The sequence below is a fragment of the Caretta caretta genome, chromosome 5, assembly GCF_965140235.1.
Source record: "Caretta caretta isolate rCarCar2 chromosome 5, rCarCar1.hap1, whole genome shotgun sequence".
NCBI lineage: Eukaryota > Metazoa > Chordata > Testudines > Cheloniidae > Caretta > Caretta caretta.
The window spans coordinates 27920518-27943902 of NC_134210.1; the positions used below are offsets into that span (position 1 = coordinate 27920518).

A 23385-nucleotide genomic window follows, 5' to 3' on the forward strand; every position below is an offset into this window, starting at 1 on the left:
GCAAAGGAGAGCTACAGATTAAAATTTGCACTTTTGGCTCAAAATAAACTATTTATTGCAAGGACATAGGGCAGGAAGGTGAATTTGATGAGGCTGGAATACTAGCCAGTAAACAGGATAAGCACTCTCACCAAGAGGTTATATGTTATGAAGTGAGAGTCCTGAGAGAGAACACAGGAACAAGAGAAGTAGGTGGTAAGAAAAGAAAGTAAGTAGGCAATGATAATATTGTTCTGCTAAAAGAGTAAACAGGAGTAGCCTGTAATGAGATTATCAACTCATTCTGTGAGGTGACACCCAAATAAAATAACAAGGGAACAGGAGGAAATTGGAAGACAGCATTGGGTTTATGACAGCAACATAGTCCACGAGGTTACATAACACGAATAAAGACCTGTTTATAATATATTTCACTACAGTTGTAGCCACAGGACTGAATTATCATAGAATCATAGAATATCAGGGTTGGAAGGGACCTCAGGAGGTCATCTAGTCCAACCCCCTGCTCAAAAGCAGGACCAATCCCCAATTAAATCATCCCAGCCAGGGCTTTGTCAAGCCTGACCTTAAAAACTTCTAAGAAAGGAGATTCCACCACCTCCCTAGGCATGGTTTATATTTATATATTTATATTTATATTTAAACATGGTTTTTAATAGCAAGGGTTTCCCTGCCTAGTGCACTGCAAGCTATAGCATGGGCCCCTTTTGGCGAATGAAGTGTTTTTTCTTAGTCATGCCACCTGTAAACTCAGTTTAGTAAAATGATGTCTGGTGTCACATCCGTGTGGTGAAACTGCATTTTTCACACACCTCTGAATGCCTCTCTTGCCCAGTCCTTGTTCAGTAACTGGAGCAAGAGCAGATTTAAAGTCCCATGGCGAGATTCTCTAAGAAACACAGCACAGAACTTGCAGCCCCATGGGAGGGTAGCTTTAAGCCTTTGTACTCTCCTGATACTGGGCTTCTCCAGGGGCTGAAGGCCCCCAGAGTAACTGAGTCAGCCCTGCAGGAACCTCTCTTAATTACAGCTGCCTCCATGGGCCACCACCTAGAATCTCCATGGGGCTGTGGCCTGCAGTGGACACATCTTTCCAACCCCCACCCTGCTTGTGGCTCACCCCATTCCAAGGCTTGTGAAGGGGTTCTCAGGAGCCAGCCGTATGGCTATCTTCCACTGTGGCTGTGCCAGGGCGATCCTCTCCCAGCCAAATATAGGGCTTTTGGAACCCCTTTATGATAGCCTTGCCCTTTTGCCTTCGGTACAGGAACCAGACTGGGAGTGAGGTTCTCATACTCAATACCTTGTTACTATTCATGGCTAGAAATGGGAGATTGGAAAAGAGAAGATTCCCAGCTACCCAGTGGAATACAGAGCATTTGCCTCTGATCTTGGAAGGCCCTCCAGTACTGTACCTCAGAATTATTACATATAAATCATCCACTGCAGGGTAATTTTTAGATTTCTATATGTTTTTGTTATAACCTCTTTCTCTGTGGTCTGTATACTTGTCTGCATACCAATAACATTTTTTAAAACTCTTTAACCACTTCTAACCTCATGGGGTTTGGGTTTTGTTTATAATGTAGCATTGTGAGGAACTCAGATACTCCAATAATGCAGGCCATATAAGTACTTTAAATAGACAGATAGCATCTACAAAATATATGCTGGTTTGGCGTAATGGTTGTATTGGTACTTGTTTGGGATGACCTGCTTAACTCGCTTATGGTGCAAGATGAACATTCCAAGCTCATGTCTATAATAAAACGGTTATAGCACAAACATCTGCCATGATTGCAGGGATTGCTGAACATCCATCCTCTCCCTGGTTTTTCTGAGTGCATTCCCACAGCTAATACCTAATACTCCCACAGGCTTTACCTTTGTTTGAATGGAATCATGTGATTTCTCCACTCATAGACTGGGTTGGGGCTACAGTGCATTGATCGTGTTTACCCAGAAGGTACAAGTAGGTTTGGGTACCTGCAGTTCTTCCTTTTCAGAGTTTGAGACTAGTGGTGAACACAGATCAGATAGCCTTCTCCAACCAAAGCATTATTTAATCTTAAAAGTAGGAATAAAGTATAACATAAGAGAAAAAGGATTTGAAAACAACAAAATTTCTACACATGTTTATCTCACCTAAGGGCTCATCATCCTCAGGATGGAGCTTAGGAAGGCTTTCCTTTCTTAATCTCCCCAAACCTTGGGGTCTGAGTGTCAGTCGGTTTCCTTCCACTGTGTCACCTCTCTGACCCCTGCTTGAGGGAGTGTCTTTTCAAAAACTAGTTGGGGGTCTTTATTCTCCTGTGTTTACAAGCTTAGACCCCAATCTCAAAACCAGTTTGGTAGTAACTACAAAGTTACCAACTAAGCTCAGCACTGGCCACAGCTGTTGAAAATAGAACAACAAAGAGAAGCTCTGGGATTGTCCTTTAAATGTTGGCAAATGGGTGGCTAGAAGAATATAAGAACGGCCATAATGGGTAAGACCAATGTTTCATCTAGCCCAGGATCCTGTGTCTGACAGTGGCCAGTGCCAAATGCTTCAGAGGGATTGAACAGAACAGGGAAATTTTGAGTGATCCATACCCTACCATCCAATCCCAGCTTCTGGCAATTGGATCTTTAGGGACACTCAGAGCATGGGGTTCCTTCCCTGACCATCTTGGCTAACAAAAATTAACGGAAATATGCTTCATGAATTTATCTAATTCTTTTTTTAACCCAGTTATTCTTTTGGCCTTCACAATATTCCAACGCAACAAGCTTCACAGGCTAACCATGTGTTATGTGAGGTACTTCCTTATATTTGTATTTAACCTGCTGCCTATTAATTTAATTGGGTGACTCCTTAGTTCTTGTGTTATGTGAAGCAGTAAACAACACTTCCCTCATCACTCTCTCCACACCAGTCATGATTTTATAGACCTCTATCATATCACCTCTGAGCTGTCATTTTCTAAGTTTATCTATCCATCCCTTTCCAAATGGCTCTTAACTTTTTGTTAGCTTTTCTGACTGCTACTGCACATTGAGCAGATATTTTCAGAGAACTATCCACTATGAGTCCAAGATCTCTTTCTTAAGTAGTAACAGCTAACTTAGACCCCATCATTTTGTATGTATAGTTGGGATTATTTTTTCCAACGTGCATTACTTTGCAGTTATCAACATTGAATTTAATCTGCCATTTTGTCACCCAGTCACTCAGTTTTGTGAGATCCCTTTGTAACTCTTCACAATCAGCTTTGGATGTAACTATCTTGAATAATTTTGAATTGTCTGCAAATTTTGCTCTCTCACTGTTCTCCCCCTTTGTCCATATCACTTAAGAATATGTAGAACAGCAGAGGTCCCAGTATTGATCCTTTGGGGGAACGCTCCTATTTACCTCTTTCCATTATGAAAACTGACCATTTATTCTTACCCTTTGCTTCCTATCTTTTAACCAATTACTTGTCCCTGTGAGGACCTTCCCTCTTATCCTATGACTGCTTACTGTGCTTCCGAGGCTTTGGCGAGGGACCAGTCAAAAGCTTTCTGAAAGTCCAAATACACAATATCAACTGGATCACCCTATCTACATGCTTGTTGATTCCCTCAAATAATTCTATGATTGGTGAGGCATGATTTCCCTTTACAAAAAAACATGTTAATTCTTCCCTTACATATCGTGTTTATCTATGTGTGATAACTCTGTTCTTTACTATCATTTCAACCAATTTACCTGGTACTGAAGTTAAACTTACTGGCCTGTAATTACCAGCATCACCTGGAACTTTTTTTAAAAACTGGCTTTACATTAGCTGCCTTCCAGTCATGTGGTACAGAGGGTGATTTAAGCAATAGGTTACATACCACAGTTACAGGTTTCAGAGTATCAGCCGTGTTAGTCTGTATTCACAAAAGGAAAAGGAGTACTTGTGGCACCTTAGAGACTAACCAATTTATTTGAGCATAAGCTTTCGTGAGCTACAGCTCACTTCATCGGATGCATTCAGTGGGGAGATTTATATACATAGAGAACATGAAACAATGGGTGCTACCATACACACTGTAACGAGAGTGATCACTTAAGGTGAGCTATTACCAGCAGGAGAGCGGGGGAGTGGGGGGGGGGAGGGGGGGAGGGGAACCTTTTGTAGTGATAATCAAGGTGGGCCATTTCCAGCAGTTGACAAGAACGTCTGAGGAACACCCCCCACTGTTCCTTCTGAACTCTTGGATGAATACCCTCTGGTCCTGGTGTCTATTACTGTTTATCAATAAGTTCCAGTATGCTACTCTATTGACACCTCAATGTGGGAAAGTTCTTCAGATTTGTCACCTAAAAGGAATGGCTCGGGTGTGGGGATTCCCTATATCAGGGGCCGGCAACCTATGGCACGCTGCTGCCTGCCTCAGCCGCTGGCCCCGCTCAGCCCACTGTCGAAACCAGGCCGGGACCCCGGCAGGTAGCAGCGTGCCATTAAAAATCTTGCCCCCCCCGCCCGCTCTTCTCCGCCTCTCCCCCTCCCCCCACGGGGGCAAGGTGAAGAAGCTTGGTCCTGCCGGAGGCTGCTGCAGAGCAGGCAAGGTCCCCCCTCCCGCGCCTCTTCCCCCAGCGCGCTGGGTGCCTGCCCCTCCTCCGCTCCCTCCCTGATGCCGATCAGCTGATGGCCCTTGCGAGGAAGGGGGAGAAGCAGAGCCGCAGTGCGCTTGCTGCTCCGGGGAGGAAGCAGAGAAGAGGTGGGGACGGGCCTTGGGGAAGCGGGGTGGAATCAGGGCATATCCCCTCCAGCCCCCTGCCATGAGCCGTTCTGGGCAGGGGGCTGGGAGCACTCTCATGACCCTAGCCCACACCCCCAGCCCTCTGCCCTGACCCCTGCACCCCCCACACACCCCAGCCTCCTGTCCTGACCCCTGCATCCCCCCACGACCCCAGCCCTGACTCAAGCACCCCACACACATACCCAGCCCTCCATGCCCTGACTCCTGCACCCCCCTCATATGCCCTCAGCCCCCTGCCCTGACTCCTGCACCCTTCTCACACACCCCAGCCCCCTGCCCTGACCCCTGCAGCCCCCCATGACCACAGCCCTGACTCCAGCACCCCCCACACATACCCGCAGCCCCCTGCCCTGACTTCTGCACCCCCCACACCCCATGCCCTGACTCTTGCACACACCCCCAATTCCTCCCCCCACCCTGAGCACCAAACGGGAGCTCCTGCACCCCCCCCCCCCATTCTCACCTGCACCCCTCGCACCAAATGGAAGCTGCCCAGGTAAACACTCCCCACCCAAACCTCCTGCCCCAACCCTGAGCCCCCTCCCTCATTCTAGCTCCTGGCCAGACCCTACACCCCAACCCCCAGCCTGCTCCTTCACCCCCAGCCCTCTGCTCAGTGCAGAGAGAGAGGAAGAGAATGGGCTAGAACCAGGGAGAAGGTAGGTACCCACTCTATGTGGGCAGGGCCGGGTTCCCAGACCGGCAGCATGCTGAGTGGGGCCGGCAGCCAGGACCCTGGCTGGCAGGAGCCAGCAGATGGAACCCCAGATTGGCAGCGGGCTGAGCCGCTCAGCCCACTGCTGGTCTGGAGTCCTGGCCGCCGGCCCCGCTCAGCCCGCTGCCGGTCTGGGGTTCTGGCTACTTGCCCCTTGCCAGCCGGGGTCCTGGCCACAGGCCCTGCTCAGCCCGCTGCTGGCCTAGGTGAACGGAACCCCAGGCTGGCAGCGGGCTGAGCGGGCCGGTGGCATAAGATCAGCATTTTAATTTAATTTTAAATGAAGCTTCTTAAACATTTTGAAAACCTTGTTTACTTTACATATGACAATAGTTTAGTTATATAATATATAGACTTATAGAGAGAGGCCTTCTAAAAAATGTTAAAATGCATTACTGGCACGCGAAACCTTAAATTAAAGTGAATAAATAAAGACTCAGCACACCATTTCTGAGAGGTTGCCGACCCCTGCCCTATATGCTCTGCAGTGAAAACCAATGCAAAGAATTCATTTAGCTTCTTTACAATGGCCTTGAGTGCTATGTTAGCACCCTGATCATCCAGTGGCTCCACTGACTGTCTGGCAGGCTTCCTGCTTCTGATATTCTCTAAAAAAATTTTGTTAGTTTTTGTGTCCTTAACCAGTTGCTCTTCAAATTCTTTCTTAGCCTGCCTTATTATACTTAGTGGAAACCAGTTTGTTCTCTGCTTTTGTGCATTTCAAGATTCTTCCTAATCCGATTGAGTGTGACGCGGGTGAAGACTTTATACACTTGTGAGAGGAGTGTGATCAGATGGTAGTTGCTCAGTTCTTCTGGATTGCCTTTATTTATCAATAGTATTGTTTTTGATTTCTTCCATGCATCTGGAACACGCTTGCTATTGATGTAGATGGTGAACCGTTGCACCAACGCTTTGAAGAGAGTATCTTCCCCTGCTTTGAGATATTCTGGCCAAACATCGTCTGCTCCCGGACTCTTCCCTCTCTTTGTAGTGTTATGAATTATGTATTCAATTTTTTCCCACATAACGTTGGGAACTTCTTCTGTAACCTGCTGCGTTGGTGTATGCTGGACATTGACATGCAAGGAGTAGAAGTCATTGTAGAATTTTGTACATATTTCATTCATCTTGCTCCTTTCCAATGTCCTTTCACCATTTTCATCTTTCAGTGCTGCCAGGATAATCTGTTTCAACCTAACACCTCTTTCTACCTTCTTCAGACTCTCATTCTTTTCAGCCACCTCTCTCAATTTCTTCTTTCTAGTCTTCTTTGATCTTCACATGAATTTCCTTGCATGGCATTCTGTATTCTTTGCCCATTTTTCCTTTTAATTTCATGCACGCCCTCCTTGCCACCAGATTCTGTTTCCTCGCTGATCCTCAGAGGATCAGCAAATATGAATGTGACAGTACCTAAATAAGACATTTTTAGAATGAAATATTTATCATACAAAGGCATTTTTCCCATTGCAGGACTGCAATATTACAAGACTTCTTATTCTACCCAAAGTACATAAAGCAGAATCTTTTGATAATTGTGAACCACTTATCACCTACGAGTAAAGTATGTACTTGTACACCATGATTTCATCTTAGCCTGCTTGGAATGGATCCTCAAAGTCATATTTTGCATGCAGAGCAAATGAGCTCTTCTTATACTAGTCTTAGTATGGACATGGGCAATGGTAGTGCGGAAGTGGCTGAGGCACTCTTCTTTGTGGAAGGGGAGCAATCTACATGCAGAGAGTTCCCTCCATCCATGGACCTAGGCAGAGAATCTGGACCATCTGTCTATTCCACTGGATGCATATTTACTGGACTTCATTCTGAAGAAACCTCTACTTTTTCTTTCTTTTCCTAAAAGTTCACTCTGTTTTATGCTTGCTATTTAAAAGTGGGTTTCTGCTTTGCTTTTTTAACCTTTTCTGTCCATGACCTTTAAAACAATAATTAGTAAATAAAGGCTCAGCTGGTCTCAATCCAACTGGCGGGCAGCAGCAGCTGGAAGGAAGCCAAAGTAAGCTTGGATCATGGTTGTGTAAATAAATATCAGCAGTACCTTGTTATTCCACTGTTTATCTTCTGTTATTCCCATTCACCTGCAAGTGTATGGCTGTCAGTTGCCTCCCCCATAGATGCTATGTCAGTGTTGCTGCAGGAGTTATGTAAGGAAGACAGAGGTGAAAGTAAGCCGGTACGCCCCTGTACGGCGTACCGGCAAGAGACAATGAGCCGTACTGGGGTGGATCAGCTTCCCCAGGTGCAATTTAAAGGGCCTGTGGCTCCCAGCAGCAGCTGGAGCCCCCAGTCCTTTAAATTGCTGCCAGAGCCCCGCTGCTGGAGCCCTGGGGTAACGGCGGCAGGGCTGGGGCGGTGATTTAGAGGGCCCAGGGCAGTAGTGGCCTTTTAAATCGTCCCCGGAGCCCCACCGCTACTTCCCCAGGGCTCCAGCAGGCTCTGGGGACGATTTAAAGGGCCCGGCACGGTAGTGGCAACCGGAGCCCCGTCCCTGGAGCCCTGCTGCTGGAGCCCTGGGGAAGCGGCGGTGGGGCTCCAGGGATGATTTAAAGGGGACTGCTAGAGTCCCCGGCTGCCGTTGTTACCCCAGGGACCGGGAAGGAGGCACTTGCCGGTACAGGGAGGGCTGGGGCTGGCTCTGACCTCCCCGAGCCATGCCCCTTCTGCCTGAGGCCCTGCCCCTTCTGGGGGCCAGAGCCGGCCCCAGCCCAGCCCCATACTAGTAAGTCCCTAGACTTACTTTCACCCCTGAAGGAAGAGAACTGGAAAATGAAACCAGTAGCACTAGATATTGCTCTGTGCTGGTGTGCAAAGGGGCTGTTAGTTCATGCATACCTGAACAACCTGCAGGTAGGATGGCATCAGTGGATGGGATATAGGTGATGTCTCTCTCACATCCTGCCCTCAAGCAAGCAGCAGGGCAGGATCCTTCTTCCCTTGCATTCATGACAGCACTAGATAAGTTGCCTGTTTACTAGCCAACTCCATGCACTCCAAGGATGTGCGGTCCGCCAGCTGGTGGTGGGATGTCCAGCCTCTTAGCACCAATGTAGACAGCAGTATGCTCTAGCCTGGCACATGCTGTTCCTTTTGATTTGCAACTGCGGTGAAGTGCAATCAACGGCATGCTTCCTATGCCCACTGAACGGAATGCAACAGGTGATCAGATATGGACAACAGGGGGTCATCTGGAGCCTGGGCTAAAATTCTTCCAGTAGCTGAATGAAGGATTAAGATAATTTCACTGTCTCTGATGGAGTCACGCTCTCCAGATATCACTACAGTAAACTACCCTTCACTAAGGCTCATAAAAATGCTTCTGAGGAGCATATTGTCTGCTTTTGGAATGGACTGTATTGCATGAATGGCAGGTATTGTGTCTCTCCTTGGTTATAAGGTTTGACTCAGGGTAAAAAGGGAGGAAATTGTGTAACCCCATTTTGTGAAAAATTACTGGCAGCATAGCACCAGCCTTCCAAATAAAGCATTTCTGTTCTCCTTTGCAGCATCAGCCAGGGCAAAATTTGGCCTTCACTCATTACATATCGTGAAACATTAGAGCAGGGACTTGGAGCCAGGACTCCTGATTTCTAATCACTGCTGTGCTAATGACCCACTGCATGTCACGGGCAGGTCTTTAAGGCTTACATTTTCAGGTGTGCCCTAATGGGTGCATCAGTTTTTGGGAGCCCATCTTGGGCCTATCTTCAGAGTGTTGAGCACACACAGCTCTTATCGACTTTAAAAGGACTTCAGCATTGCTCCTTCATCACTGATTTCTGGCTCTCTCTCTCTCCTTTCTGTTTATAATTATTCCACTCCTGTCTCTTAGCAGCCATTTACAATCATACCTTAACTCTAGCCAAGAAAGCAAGCAAATGTCTCCCTTTAGCACTCAATGCAAGTGGAGTTAATGGACTGTCTCCATGGGGTGCTCCCTGAGTGGTACAGTCTGAATATCTACACCAAGCTCCCATCAGCTTGTACTGCCATCAGAAATGGGATGCTGAGACTACCATCAAAACAAGTGTCTCCTGTGTGATCAGCAGAACAATATGCTGCTGGCTGATCAGCTAGTGTTACAGTATATGCTTTTCTCTCCTAAGATGTGCCATAAGGACTTGATGCACCAAATCCAGATTTGAATCTTTGGTATGTTGTGCTTCCTTTGAGCCTTCCCTCTCCTTTACAATGAGTATTAAACATTATGTCAAAACTGAGGAAATCTCTTTCTATATTTCAAGATATGCCTGCATCAAGATAGATGTAGCATGTGCATACATCTGTTTGTATGCACATGCTAGCTTCATATGCACATGCTACATTCTTGTAACATGACTGCTGTCTTCTAGAGTTTTCTCATCATATTTTGAACTTAAATTTGTCTTAAGTATTTCAAAGGAACCCTAAGTCCTGCAGTAAATGTGCTGAATACTGAAACTAGTAAAATGATAAAAGCCAAATTTAATTTTTTACTCCCCAAATGCCCCCTATTTAACCCATCTCAAGGCATACACCTAATTAAACATACATATTTTGCTTCCTTTATCAACAAGAACACGAGTTCAGATGACCTAGACTGGCTGCGTACTGGGCCAGTCTCTCAGCAGATCTTACAGCTGCCTGAAAGGTGCTCTAAATTACACTAACTGCCAACAGCTCCAAGGGGCCAAAATGGCAGCTAGGGAGCAGTGAGATGTAGGGGAGCCCCAGTGATGCCTCCTTTCCTTAGCCTGTCCCCTTTAGATGGGCAGGTTGTGGGAGCTACTACACTGATTCCATGTCACCAGATGATCCTGTTGTCACACAGGAGTGATCCTCTGACAGTTGGCTGCATTGGCTCTACAGCCAGATTCTGATCTCAGTGAGTGCAAAAGGTCACACCCCACCTAAAGATATAACCCTCCACCTCAGTTGGACCAACAGGAGAAGCAAGCACCAAAATCTATGGCTCACTGAGCACCATCTGTCAACAAGTCCTCAGATATTTAAATAAAGGGATTGTTAGCTTGAGCGTTCCAGCTGACCAGAACCACTGTGGTGATACCATCTACGGCTAAAGTGTCCTCACTAGGTAGATTGTAGTTGAAATGTTCTTCGCTCTGAGGAGACATAAGTGATTAATTCCTTATTTGTGACAACACTCGCACACTGAGAACTAATTTCTCTGTTGCTCAGACATATTGTACACTACACAAAATACATGATAAAAGATTATGATAATCCTAATTCTCTGTACTTCCATGGTATAATAAGGCAGTGAGATGCTGAGGCAATGTTATGTGTAACTTTATTACACTCTCCTTCTTCCTATACTTCATCTTAACTCTGCTGCAGCACAGACAAAATTTGGTCTTTTCAGAAATTAGCAGAGTTAAACCTCAGGGTTATTGTATGTAAAACCTTGGTAAGCAGGTGTTAGTAGTTACCATTGACTTCAGAGGGAGTACCTACAGTTTCCCAGTAAACAAATATTTAATGCACACAGAAAACATGGTAAATAGTATGTAATATACTAGTATTTAAAATACTATGAATAACTTTTAAACAAAATCTGACAGGCAGCAAATCTACTGGTGCTCCTTATACAGCCTTCCCCACTATGTTGATGTTACATTTATCCTCTAAATCTTCAGAAACAACTGCTGAGCCTGCGTAGAAACTGCCACACACCAGTTCTGGGAGTTTCTGGGCTATTTTAGGTGAGTTGCTCTGCCCTGCACTATGCACGTGTGCAGAGACACAGAGCAGTCAAAACAAAATTCATGTCTCCTCCTCACCGCCTCTCTCCTTTCCTTTGAGTTGTAGTATAAAATTTGTGGGTTACAATAGCAGCCAAAGATCTAAAAGCACTTATAAACTTGAATTATACATCACAACATGCTTACGAGGTGGGAAGTATTTTAACCATTTTGGCCCAAGCCTGCTCCCTTTACTCATATGAGAAGTCCCATTTAGGTCAAGGACTACTTGCATCCACAGCAGTTTTCAGAATTGGGCCTGATCTTGGGAAAACTGCAGCCGAAAAAGGTTCAGGGCCAGATCATAAATAGTGATGAGCAACCTCAAATCCCACTGCTGTAAAGGGAAATTGATAACACTCAGCACTGAACAAGCCCTCATTGACAGATTTTCAAAAGGGTTCAGCGTCCAGAAGCTCCCTTTGTCCCAGCCCCAATTGTGAGTGCTGAGCACTTTCACCAGTCAAACCCAAAGAGTCAGATTTTTAAATATCATTAGGTGCCTAAAGATATACCTAGGGACCTAGTAGGATTTTCAGAAGCACCTGGGACCAGATCCTGTAGCATATTTAGGCATCTAACTCCCACTGAAATCCCACTCGGAACAATCTACATCTTTAGGTGCCCAAATACCTATAAAATTCTGATTCTGACTTTCCTAGTTAGTGGATATGTCAAGAACAGAACTCAGTGGTTGTGCCTCTCAGTACTCTGGACAAACTGCATCTCCCCACAGCACACCCCTCTCACGTTACATTGTTTTCTTGCAATATCTGCAGACACTGTGGCACCAATGGGGCAATCTCTAGCCATCTTCTTCAAATCTAGTCCAGCAAAGTGTTTATAATGTGTGAAGGACTGTTATTTCCTGTTTTTAAGCCGCTTGTTATCTGGCACAATAAGAACTTTATTATTACAATGTTATTATTCTCCGGCACAATGAAAATACATTAAAGCTGAGAACATAACAATGTCTGGAAAATTAGGCCATTTATATTCACACTGATTAGTTTCATTCCTTTGGAAACTACCTGTTGGGTTAGAATTAGAGACTCACCCTTATCTACCCCCAGGATGGAACACTCACAAAATTCAGACCCAGATTCAGATGCAAATTTCACAATGGCCCCTATATTTACAACGTTTTCAACCACCTCCAAATTTTAAACCCTCTGATGTTTGGGTGTTCAAAATCCAGAGCAAAATTTTGCATATCAAGCCCATCCCTGTTGTTATTTGTATAATAGCAGATTGGAGCCTCATTGTGCTAGGTGTTGTACAAACACACACTGTGGGACAGTCCCTGACAGATTAAGACTGGGAGGAGAAACAATGGCACGGAGAGGTGAAGTGACTTGGCTATGGTCACACAGCATGTCAGTTGCAGAGGCAGAATAGAGAATTGTTAGGGAAGGAGGGAGAAAGTTCCTATTCCTTCCCTCACCCTGATTCCCACGACTACCTTACTCTAAATCCCTATAACTCTTACTTGATGTGAGGAATGGAATTTAGCCTTTATTGTGTTATTGCATTTAATTTGCCATCCCAACTGAAAATAGATGAGTTCTGAGATCGCCTATGGTCTTATTTCTTGTGTCTATCATGCCAGTCTCCTCACCTACTCTAGGAGGAGCTTGGGAGAGACCACTTATGGGCTTCCTTTTATCTTGGATATGAAATAAAGAGATCTTTATATTGCTGGAAACAATCACAACTACTATAACAAAAAAAAGCAAACAGACAGTTCCCCTCAGCCCAGACAGTACAGCACTCCCAGCCTGAAAATACAGTTTTAATTGAAATTACAAATATGTGGCCCAATTCTGGCCCTCCCCACATTTTGCCCCCTTTACACTCAAATCCTGGCTGTCCTGAGATGTACAAACCCAGCAGGATTCCTTGTGCTGTGAGCATGAAAAAAACAAATGAAAGAGGGCATGTAGGAGCTGTGGGCTGGTCTGGGCAGTATGTGCTAAAAAAGCCATAACATGCTGAACCAAAGATTCAGAGATAGGGAGCACCAGTATTCTCCAGGCTGGAGGAATTTTCTCCCCAGCAACCTGGCTAGGTTCCACATGCCTACTTCCTTAGCCATGCCATAAAATGCCACAGGGATCTGCAAAAGGTCAGATATGATATAATTTGGGAAGGCACCCTCAGGAACAGGGTACAACAGTTTTGCTCACTAATTCCCCTGCTCACCATAGCTTGGGATCTGAGTTTCAGAAATGCCCACAAAGAATTGTAACTTCAAACAGATTAATAAATTCATAGATCTATAAGGGCAGAAGGGATTATCAAATCATCTAGCCTAACATCCAATACAATACAGGCAACAAAATTTCATCCACTTCCTCCTGCACAGAGCCTAACTTATCTGCATTTGACTAAAGCATATCTTCTAGAAAGTTCCAGTTTGGATGTGAAGACTTGAAGACACTACAGCCACAATTGTTTGCAAGTGCAAATGATTAGGTCAATTAAACGTCTGCCTATCTGATTGCACCTTCTAAAAACCAGGCCCTGAAAATCAGGATGGTTAAACACAAAATTTAATTAAAAATAATAGGCTTGCACTCTAGTCAGCATTTTTATATGCTATCAAATACCAGTTCCTTTGTCTGTAAAAACACAGCTGAGGAGATAAAAAGTAAGAATCTGTAAGGCACCCTTATATTTATTATGCTTGAACCGATCCATTGTAATGTACATTACCCACCCACCTTTCTCCAAAGGAGGATGGATTTATGGGTTCAGCTTGCATGCTATTGTTGCATGACTGAACTTTTTTTGATTCTGGAATAGCACTATAATTTTTTTTAATCACTTGTGACATCTATCCCACTAGATAGTGAGCTCCACCACAAACATAGGTCTTGTCTACACATAAAACTAATCCAGAATAAGGTATGGTGCAATTTAAAGTGGATTAACTATTCCTGATTAACTCCATTTATTCTTATTCATTTAATCCACTTCCAAAATGGATTAAGCAAATTTGGAATAAGGTGTTTTTATTGAGGAATAAAATCATCCACACATGGAGTTAATCAGAAATAAGTCACGTGTAGACAAGCCCATAGGTAAATATCCCATGTTATTTATGTAGATCATGTTTTGGGAGCTGTGGTGCCTAAACTGATATTGCTGGGTTAAAATTCATTCACTAAAGCCAGAGATTCCTTGGCCCCTGCACAAGCATGCAGTGCAAGGAGGTCAGAGGGGGGACCCAAGAAGCCTACTTCCCCTTTCTGTCGCATGCGCGGCCTTTGCACTCGGCATCTCTGAAGATCAGACACTTATTTAGGTCAATGGGCCTGTGCATATAGGGACAAATCCTGGTCCCATTGAAATCAGCTGCAAAATTCCCATTCAGTGGGATCAGGATTTGACCCACAGGGGAAACCTGAGGACCCACACCAAATCTGAGGACAGTAAATCAGCTTGGCACTAGGAGGCTGAGATGGGATCCTTCTCCCCCTGAAGAGCAGCAGTTGAACTCATCTAGCCAGCTGCAGAAAAATTCCATTTCTGCTGTCTCCACTCTGACATGTAAGGAAAGAGGAGAGGTCTGGCTGGTAGGTATGCATAGTTATGGATCCACTGGCTGGTAGGTATGCATAGTTATGGATCCACTGGCCCTGCCCCCAAACCTCCTGTATCCTGTGTCAAGAAAGCACATCTGTGCTAGGGCATAAGGAGCCTACAGTGCAGCACAAGGGACGTGGACCCACTCTCTGCATCCTGTCCCTCCATGCTGGAGGATGTGCAGGGGGATTCAAACTGCCCCATCATGCAAGTGTGAAATCCTCCGATGGTTTGTTTGGTTATTTAAACTTGTACTGGAAATTTCTGGAATCCCGAGGCATTTTGTTTTATAATTTAACCCTTTATTGTAGTGTATTGGGGTGTACAGTCCCCCACACAGAAACTAAGGGACGGAAAAAGCAGTATTCGGTCAAGAGGGCCCCACAAGGATTGTTAGGCAGAGACGGGCTCCACCTAATGAAGAGAGGGAAGAGCATCTTCGCAAGCAAGCTGGCTAACCTAGTGAGGAGGACTTTAACCTAGGCTCACCGGGGAAAGGAGACCAAAGCCCTGTGGTAAGTGGGGAAGTGGGATACCAGGAGGAAACACGAGCAGGAGAGCGCAAGAGCAGAGGACTCCTGCCTCATACTGAGAAAGCAGGATGATCAGAGAGTTATCTTAAGTGCCTATACATAAATGCAGGAAGCCTGGGAAACAAGCAGGGAGAACTGGAAGTCCTGGCACAGTCAAGGAATTATGATGTGATTGGAATAACAGAGACTTGGTGGGATAACTCACATGACTGGAGTACTGTCATGGATGGATATAAACTGTTCAGGAAGGACAGGTGTGGCAGAAAAGGTGGGGGAGTTGCATTGTGTGTAAGAGAGCAGTATGACTGCTCAGAACTCCGGTATGAAACTGCAGAAAAACCTGAGACTCTCTGGATTAAATTTAGAAGTGTGAGCAACAAGGGTGATGTCACGGTGGGAGTCTGCTATAGATCACCAGACCGGGGGATTAGGTGGATGAGACTTTCTTCAGGCAACTAACAGAAGTTACTGGATCACAGGCCCATGTTCTCATGGGGGACTTCAATCACCCCGATATCTGCTGGGACAGCAAAACAGCAGTGAACAGACAATACAGGAAGTTTTTGGAAAGTGTAGGGGACAATTTCCTGATGCAAGTGCTGGAGGAACCAACTAGGGGCAGAGCTCTTCTTGACCTGCTGTTCACAAACAGGGAAGAATTAGTAGGGGAAGCAAAAGTGGATGGGAAGCTGGGAGGCAGTGACCATGAGATAGTCGAGTTCAGGATCCTGACACAAGGAAGAAAGGAGAGCAGCAGATTGTGGACTCTGGATTTCAGAAAAGCAGACTTTGACTCCCCCAGGGAACTGATGGGCAGGATCCCCTGGGAGAATAACATGAGGGGGAAAGGAGTCCAGGAGAGCTGGCTATATTTTAAGGAATCCTAATTGAGAACAAACCATCCCGATGTGTAGAAAGAATAGTAAGTGTGGCAGGCAACCAGCTTGGCTTAACAGTGAAATCGCTGCTGATCTTTAACACAAAAAAGAAGCTTGCAAGAAGTTGAAGATTGGACAAATGACCAGGGAGGAATATAAAAACATTGCTCAGGCATGCAGGAGTGAAATCAGGAAGGTCAAATCACACTTGGAGTTGCAGCTAGCAAGGGATGTTAAGAGTAACAAAAAGGATTTCTTCGGTATGTTAGCAACAAGAAGAAGGTCAAGAAAAGAGTGGGCCCCTTTACAGAATGGGGGAGGCAACCTAGTGACAGAGGATGTGGAAAAAGCTAATGTACTCAATGCTTTTTTTGCTTTTGTCTTCATAAATGAGGTCAGCTCCCAGATGACTGCACTGGGTAGCACAGTATGGGGAGGAGGTGACCAGCCCTCTGTGGAGAAAGAAGTGGTTCGGGACTATTTAGAAAAGCTGGACGAGCACAAGTCCAGGGGCTGGATGCACTGCATCTGAGAGTGCTAAAGGAGTTATCGGATGTGATTGCAGAGCGATTGGCCATTATCTCTGAAAACTCATGGTGATTGGGGGAGGTCGCAGATGACTAGAAAAAGGCTAATGTAGTGCCCATCTTTAAAAAAGGGAAGGAGGAGGATCCTGGGAACTACACGCCTGTCAGCCTCACCTCACTCCCTGCAAAAATCATGGAGCAGATCCTCAAGGAATCAATTATGAAGCACTTACAGGAGAGGAAATTGATTAGGAACAGTCAGCATGGATTCACCAAGGGCAAATCATGCCTGACTAACCTAATTGCCTTCTATGACGAGATAACTGGCTCTGTGGATGAGGGGAAAGCAGTGGGCGTGTTATTCCTTGACTTTAGAAAAGCTTTTGATACGGTCTCCCACAGTATTCTTGCCAGCAAGTTAAAGAAGTATGGGCTGGATGAATGGACTATAAGGTAGATAGAAAGCTGGCTAGATCGTTGGGCTCAATGAGTAGTGATCAATATTTCCATGTCTAGTTGGCAGCCGGTATCAAGTGGCATGCCCCAAGGGTCGGCCCTTGGGCTGGTTTTGTTCAATATCTTCATTAATGATCTGGAGGATGGCGTGGATTGCACCCTCAGCAAGTTTGCAGATGACGCTAAACTGGGAGGAGAGGTAGATACGCTGGAGGGTAGGGATAGGATACAGAGGGACCTAGACAAATTGGAGGATTGGGCCAAAAGAAATCTGAGGAGGTTCAACAAGGACAAGTGCAGAGTCCTGCACTTAGGATGGAAGAATCCCATGCACTGCTACAGACTAGGGAACGAACAGCTAGGGAGCAGTTCTGCAGAAAAGGACCTAGGGGTTACACTGGATGAGAAGCTGCATATGAGTCAACAGTGTTCCCCTGTTGCCAAGAAGGCTAACGGCATTTTGGGCTGTATAAGTAGGGGCATTGCCAGTAGATTGAGGGATGTGATCATTCCCCTCTATTCGACATTGGTGAGGCCTCGTATGGAGTACTGTGTCCAGTTTTGGGCCCCACACTACAAGAAGGATGTGGAAAAATTGGAAAGAGTCCAGTGGAGGGCAACAAAAATGATTAGGGGACTGGAACACATGACTTACGAGGAGAGGCTGAGGGAACTGGGATTGTTTAGTCTGCAGAAGAGAAGAATGAGGGGGGATTTAACAGCTGCTTTCAACTACCTGAAGGGGGTTCCAAAGAGGATGGCTCTAGACTGTTCTCAGTGGCAGCAGATGACAGAACAAGGAGTAATTGTCTCAAGCTGCAGTGGGGGAGGTTTAGGTTGGATATTAGGGTTCACTAGGAGGGTGGTGAAGGACTGTAATGGGTTACCTAGGAAGGTAGTGGAATCTCCTTCCTAGGAGGTTTTTAAGGTCAGGCTTGACAAAGCCCTGGCTGGGATGATTTAGTTGGGGATTGGTCTTGCTTTGAGTGAGGGTTGCACTAGATGACCTCCTGAGGTCCCTTCCAACTCTGATATTCTATGATTATATGATAAGCAGGGGGAAGAATGAAGGGGAGACTTTCTGAAGAGAGGAAGCTGGGTTGCAGCTTCTGAGAGCAAAGTGATCCGCTGGAGAAGGCTTTGGACAGAGCATAAGACCCCAACCAGAAGGATAGGGACCTCTTTTCCCTTGCCCACTTCCTGTGGAGGGAGGACAACTGAACACTGGGGAAGAGAGCTGGCGAATACTTATTTGACCAACTGAGCCGGTCAGATTTTCTAAACCTTTTATTATTTTTGTTGCAGCCTTTGGAATCTCTCCAGTTTGTCCCCATCTTTCCTAGAGTGTGGCACCTCAAATTGGACACAGCACTCCAGCCAAGGCCTCACCAGAGCCGATTACTGTGGGACACCTACCTCCCATGCCTTACATACGACACTCCCATTAGTACACCGCAGAATTATATTAGCCTTTTTCGCAACTACCTCACATTGTAAATTCGTATTTATTTTGTACCATTATACCCCCCAAATCCTTTCCAACAGTACTACCACCTTCTGAACCAGCTACTCCCCATTTTGTAGTTGTGCATTTGATTTTTTTCCTTCCTAAGTGTAGAACATGCACTTGTCTTTAGTGAATTTCAGAACACTTCTCCAATTTTCCAGGTCATTTTGAATCCTAATCCCATTCTCCACAGCTAGTAACCCCTCCCAATTTGATGTCATCCGCAAATTGCATTAGCATACTCTCAACTCCATGATCCAAGTCATTAATGAAAACATTGAATAGTACTGGAACAGCATTGACCCCAGAGATCACACTACATATGCCCTCCCAGTCTGATAGCGAATCACTGTTAAATACTCTGTGAATATGGTCTTTCAATCAGTAGTGCACCCACTTTATAGACATTTAATCTAGACAACATTTCCCTAGTTTGCTTATGAGATTGTCATGTGAGACGGTGTCAAAAGCCAACTAGAATCAAGATATATCATGTCTACTGCTTCCCCCGCCCCATTTTTTGCCAGAAGCTAGGAATGGGTGACAGGGGATGGATCACTTGATGATTACCTGTTCTCTTCATTCCTTCTGGGCACCTGGCATTGGCCACTGTCGGAAGACAGGATGCTGGGCTAGATGGACCTTTGTTCTGACCCAGTATGACCGTTCTTATGTCATCCTGTCAAAGAAGGAAATTAGGTTGGTCTGGCATGATTTCACAAATACATGCTGGCTAGTCCTTAAAACCCTATTATCCTCTAGGTGCTTATAGATGAATTGTTTGCTAATTTCTTCCAGTATCTTTCCAGGTATTGAAGTTAGGCTGATTGGTCTGTAATTCCCTGGGTCCTCTTTGTTCCCTTTTTAAAAGATAGGTATTATATTTGCCCTTCTCCTGTCCTCTGCGACCTCACCTGTCTTTCCTAAGTTCTCAAAGATAACTGCTAACAGTTCTGAGATTGCTTCAGCTAGTTCCTTAAGCATCCTAGGATAAATTTCCATCAGGTCCTGTCAACTTGAATACATCAAATTTATCTATCTATTCTTCAACCTGTTCTTTTCCTAAATTTGGCTTGCATTTCTTCCCCTTTGTGGTTAATATTGTGTTGAGTATCTGGTCACCATTAACTTTTTTTAGTGAAGACTGAAGCAAAATAGGCATTGAACACCTCAGCCTTCTTGTTGATGGTACAAGCAATGTGCCAAGAAATGCATATCAGAAATGAGACTGGCTCCTCAAGCATCAATCAGGTCTGGATTCAGCACTTACAATAGGCAAACTGGTGCATGGCATTAAAGGTCACCCAGTATCTACTAGGCCAAACTACGCAGCCCTGAATCTGCTGATGCCTCAACAAGCCACAGAGAATTCGGATTTCTGTGACTCTGGAGCAATAACAATGACTTCAGTGGATTTATACCACTGCTACTGAGGTCAGAAACACTATGTGGGCCAATGATCCAACCAACAGGGCAATGCAAGGAAAATGTCATAAGCTGCATTGATTGAAATAGTTGTCTGTGCATTACCTTCAAGAGGACCTAACCATGTGAATGTTCAATTGTTTTCAAACATCCACTGTTTGTCATTCTTTTCTAAGTATGAAGTAGGCTTTTAATTCATTCACAGTTTCACTTTAGATTCTCCCTGCCAGGGTGTTTGGGTTGCAACAGTGGGAGAACATTTAATTTGGTATAAAAAATAATGTTCATTCAGATTTCTCTTTATGGAAACCTTTCTATTATTCTCAAATTTGATAAAAGCTTTTTTTTTTTATCAAATCTGAAGTTGGTGCCAAATTGGAGCTTGCAATATCTCTTTTAAATGTGTTATGCTAAACATAAACAGGAAACTTTTAGCGTGCTGAACCAATGATTAGTGCTTCCATATAAATATAGGAGCCACTCTTTTCTTTCCTTGGAGGACTCTCTGTTGCATAATCTGCAAAAGGTCAATGACCTGGGAGCTGCCCAGGACATCCAAAACAGAAGCATGTGAAAAATAGCATTTATATGCAAACCCAAAGCCTCTTCCCCCTGAAATCAATGACCAAATTCACATTTACTTCGATGGGAGTGCAGTCCATGCCAATTTCTGAAATATTAATGCTTATTTCTCCTTTTGCTGCCAAAGATGCTTCCATTATAAAATTGCATAGGAACTCTCAGACCCACATTCCACACTCTATCATTAATAATTCTTTCATGGATGCCACTCAGAAGTATTAGATCTAGCTAGAGTTTGGTATAAACCTATTGATTTAATCCCTTTTAAATTGCACAGCACTTTTTCATTCTGAAGAAAAATTAAACTGTCTCACTGCTTCCAAGCCAAGTGGTTGTTCCAGTTATATGGATATGAATCTTAGTTAGCCACCCACATTTCTCATTTAATGCTGCCTGCCACCTTCCAAATGCATGTTAAAAGCAGAACCTAAGAAAAGGAGCTCTCTAATGTCCAGGCATGTTTCCCAGACAGTGCCAACTTAGGACAACAAAAGCACAGGACAGAATTTGTTAACTAGTACTCACTGTCCCCAGATCAATACACTCAGGAAAGGGGGGCAGGGAAATAGGAGTGTGCATTTCTTTAGCCATTTCTATTCCTTCAACAAGGATATAGGAATCACAGGAGCCTCAGAGATTCTATGACCTTCATGTGCCAGTCTTAAGCTCCAGGCCAAACCAATAAACAGCTTTGAAAAAAAATAGAAACAGCTCTGGCTGAAGCATCTCTGAGCAAACCAAAAGGGAAAACTGATTGGTAAAAGAAACTCATGCACCCAGCTTTCTAATTTACTCACAGACAAGTTTAGACTTTACGCCAAGAGCCAGGTGGCTGCTTGCCTCCTGAAAAGTATTGAGAGCCCTGAACTTTCACTGCCACCAAGGGGAGATGATGGAGTTTAGCCCTGGGCAGGATGGGGTTCCAGAACAAGATTTCTCTCTCATTTTAACTGTGGATGTAGTTTGACTTTTTTTTCTTTCAGTTTTACCACAGGCAAGACCCCATTGTTCTTGCCTTTGGGAATACTGTGCATCTGAGCTCTTTGTGCAAGACGTATAAATCTCTCTGTAAACACTTACGTACAATGAAAACACCATATTGGGCAATTATTTGGCAGAACTAATTTCTTCTGTAAGGGAAGTTGCACCACTAAAAACAAATTCCACCATGAATCTCACAAGAGCGAAGAATTACTTAAAGTTAATAACTAACTGTAAAATAGTTAACTTGCGAAAGTTTTTGACTGTTAGTTTTTACAGCAGCCTGTTGTGGCGCAAAAAAAGAAGTAGTGATGCTCTACTCTTGATTAACAGGTGTTGAAAAAATTCAATACACAAAGTCTATAGATGAGACACAAATACATGCATCAAAGACCTGATCCAAAGCCCACTGAAATCAGTGGAACTGCCATTGACTTCAATGGGCTTTGGATCAGGCCCAGATTGTCTAGCATAGTTGCTGGAGCCAAAATCTTCACACTCGGGTGTTTCTAGTTAGGCACCACCTTAAGTGGCCTGATTTTTCAAGCTTCAGTTTTAGCTTGAGGTGCTCAGCACCTCTGAAAACTCTGGTAACTTGTTTAACATTTCTACCTACAGATGTAGGTGTCCAATAGGATGCAAGTTTGAAAATATTGGTTTGTATTACTGAACCTGTCTATATGTTTAGAGAGGATTTCAAAGCTATCTATCTGCCTGTGCCAAACTTACACACAAATCAAATATTTTGTATATTCACATGGCTACATGCTTGATTTGTTAACATATATTAGGTATGAGCTTGCAAAAGCCAGGCATGAGCAAATGTATATTCACGTGTCTAATCCTGACCATCTGCCCCTTTATTTACTAGGATTTTTTAGTGATCTTCTTGTAGCTTGATGATACCTGAAGCCTCATAAAACTGGTGTGGGTTTTGAACACTGAATGAAAGAACTAAAAGCTGTGAATATATTGCAAAGTTTGCTTTTGTCAAACATTATGAAAGTGAAAAGAACTTTCTTTTATTAATTATTTTCACATTTTTTATGTGGTTAGACTGGATTTTTGCTCTGCATTTGACCTCTGGTTTGACTATTTAACTTACCCTGGAATATTGCCTTTTTTTTTTTTCTTTTCTTGCCAGAAGGTTTGGAAATAGGTATTCGCCATCTTTAATGGGCGTGAACTTGCAGTCTGGATGCCGGAAAAACTCTCAAGAAGGTTACATTCTTGAAGTGAAATTAATGAGATTTTTGCCTGCATAAGGACATTGGGTCGTCTCCCATTTACTGCAGAATGTTTTCTCTCATATACAGATTCTCTACATCATGTTTGTTAGCAAGACAGCATGCACACAAATATTCTGGCAAGCAAATCTTCCACATGACAGATATAGATATGGGTTTAATTATGTAGAGAGACCCAAACCAGAACACTAGAGCTGAAATCCCCACTTTGGGGGAAATTTTAAGTGTGTGGTGTGTTTTATGGCTTGGGTCTTAATTTGTAATGAGCTAAACTAGAACACCCTGAACTTTGGGGCATTTGGATTCAGATCTGACTCTGTATCTGAGCTAGCTTGGGTCTATTTCCAAATGTACATTAGTTATATATAACTGCAGGTGGGCCCAAGTTACCAACCCTGAAAGTATTCT

General features: G+C 44.3%; 1 protein-coding gene across 1 annotated transcript; it reads right to left on the minus strand.

Annotated features, from left to right (window-relative positions):
* Positions 1–6050: 6050 nt before the first annotated feature.
* On the minus strand, positions 6051–22900 carry LOC142072075 (uncharacterized). Its single transcript, XM_075128283.1, has 2 exons — positions 22836–22900; positions 6051–6769 (listed from the first exon to the last, which is right to left on the minus strand). The coding sequence occupies exons 1-2, from the start codon at positions 22898–22900 to the stop codon at positions 6175–6177; spliced, it is 660 nt and encodes a 219-aa protein (XP_074984384.1). The 3' UTR covers positions 6051–6174.
* Positions 22901–23385: the final 485 nt, after the last annotated feature.

Excerpts from the sequence above, each read along its gene's own strand:
- LOC142072075 (XM_075128283.1), bottom strand. The coding sequence starts at position 22,900 with ATGGCGAATACCTATTTCCAAACCTTCTGGCAAGAAAAGAAAAAAAAA. Across the intron at positions 6,770-22,835 it reads AAAAAAGGCAATATTCCAGG|ATCAAAGAAGACTAGAAAGA; the intron begins GTAAGTTAAATA and ends ATTCATGTGAAG.